At 51.0% G+C, this 789-nt stretch overlaps 1 protein-coding gene across 2 annotated transcripts in view; it reads right to left on the reverse strand.

Moving 5' to 3' along the window:
* Window positions 1–225: 225 nt before the first annotated feature.
* RAD18 (RAD18 E3 ubiquitin protein ligase) overlaps window positions 226–789 on the reverse strand; it is a 406657-nt gene continuing 406093 nt past the window's right edge. For both annotated transcript variants that reach the window (XM_077451576.1, XM_077451575.1), the window contains one exon: window positions 226–637. In XM_077451576.1, the coding sequence (XP_077307702.1) occupies window positions 535–637 (103 nt within the window). In that variant the 3' untranslated portion in view covers window positions 226–534. The remainder of the gene's footprint in view (window positions 638–789) is intronic.

Here is a 789-nt window from a genome sequence, read left to right on the forward strand (position 1 = left end):
TTTTATAGGATAGGGAACACCCAGAAGATTTTTTTCACAGAACTCTTTTTTTTTTTAAATGAGCAGCTTCCAGCTGAGGCTTTTCATGTGGACTTTGCTTTGGCTTCTTTCTATATTCCATAAGACGGCCTTGGTGCTGGGCACAGAGGTGATGAGATGTGCTGGTATGAAGTGGCCGAGCAGGTATCTATAGAAGTCCCACCCCCCCCCCCCCCCCCCCCCGCAGCCAAGTCCGAGTCCGGATCACTGATTTGGGTTCAGGCCACACGCAGCCCTGAGTTCTGTAAATCCCCAAAATAGGTTCTGAAAGTCGAGGTCATTTAATTCTTTCCAAAATGTATCAAATAGGCTTAAAAAAAAAAAAAAAACAATCTCTGGGACTTCATTTACCAACGTTGGAGCAGAAGTCCGGCTATTATTTCATAATACACAGGAAGGAAATCTGGTTGCTGTAGGTCATTTTTCAGGATTTGTTGTAAGTCTTCCCCGCCGTCTCGCAGGGTGCGTCTGGTTCAGCCTGGAGGTCACAGGTCTTCACTTGCGTTGGCGCTTGGCTCGGGGCATCTGCGGGGGTCTCGTCGCAGCTTCTTTCACCACGGCGGTTTTCCTCTTCTTGGTTTTGGGCTCTGGGCGATTCCTGCAGGTACAGAGGAGCGGGAGATGGGGTCAGCCTAATGGGCCCTGAACAAGAACATTTCACATGCTGGGGGAGAGGGGGGGGGGAGAGGAGAGAGAGAGAGGGGGGGAGGGAGAGAGAGAGAGAGGGAGGGACGGAGAGAGAGAGAGAGG

This window comes from Lithobates pipiens, unplaced genomic scaffold, assembly GCF_037356315.1.
Source record: "Lithobates pipiens isolate NorthernLeopardFrog02 unplaced genomic scaffold, aLitPip1_a1.2 Scaffold_23, whole genome shotgun sequence".
In the NCBI taxonomy this organism is placed as follows: domain Eukaryota; kingdom Metazoa; phylum Chordata; class Amphibia; order Anura; family Ranidae; genus Lithobates; species Lithobates pipiens.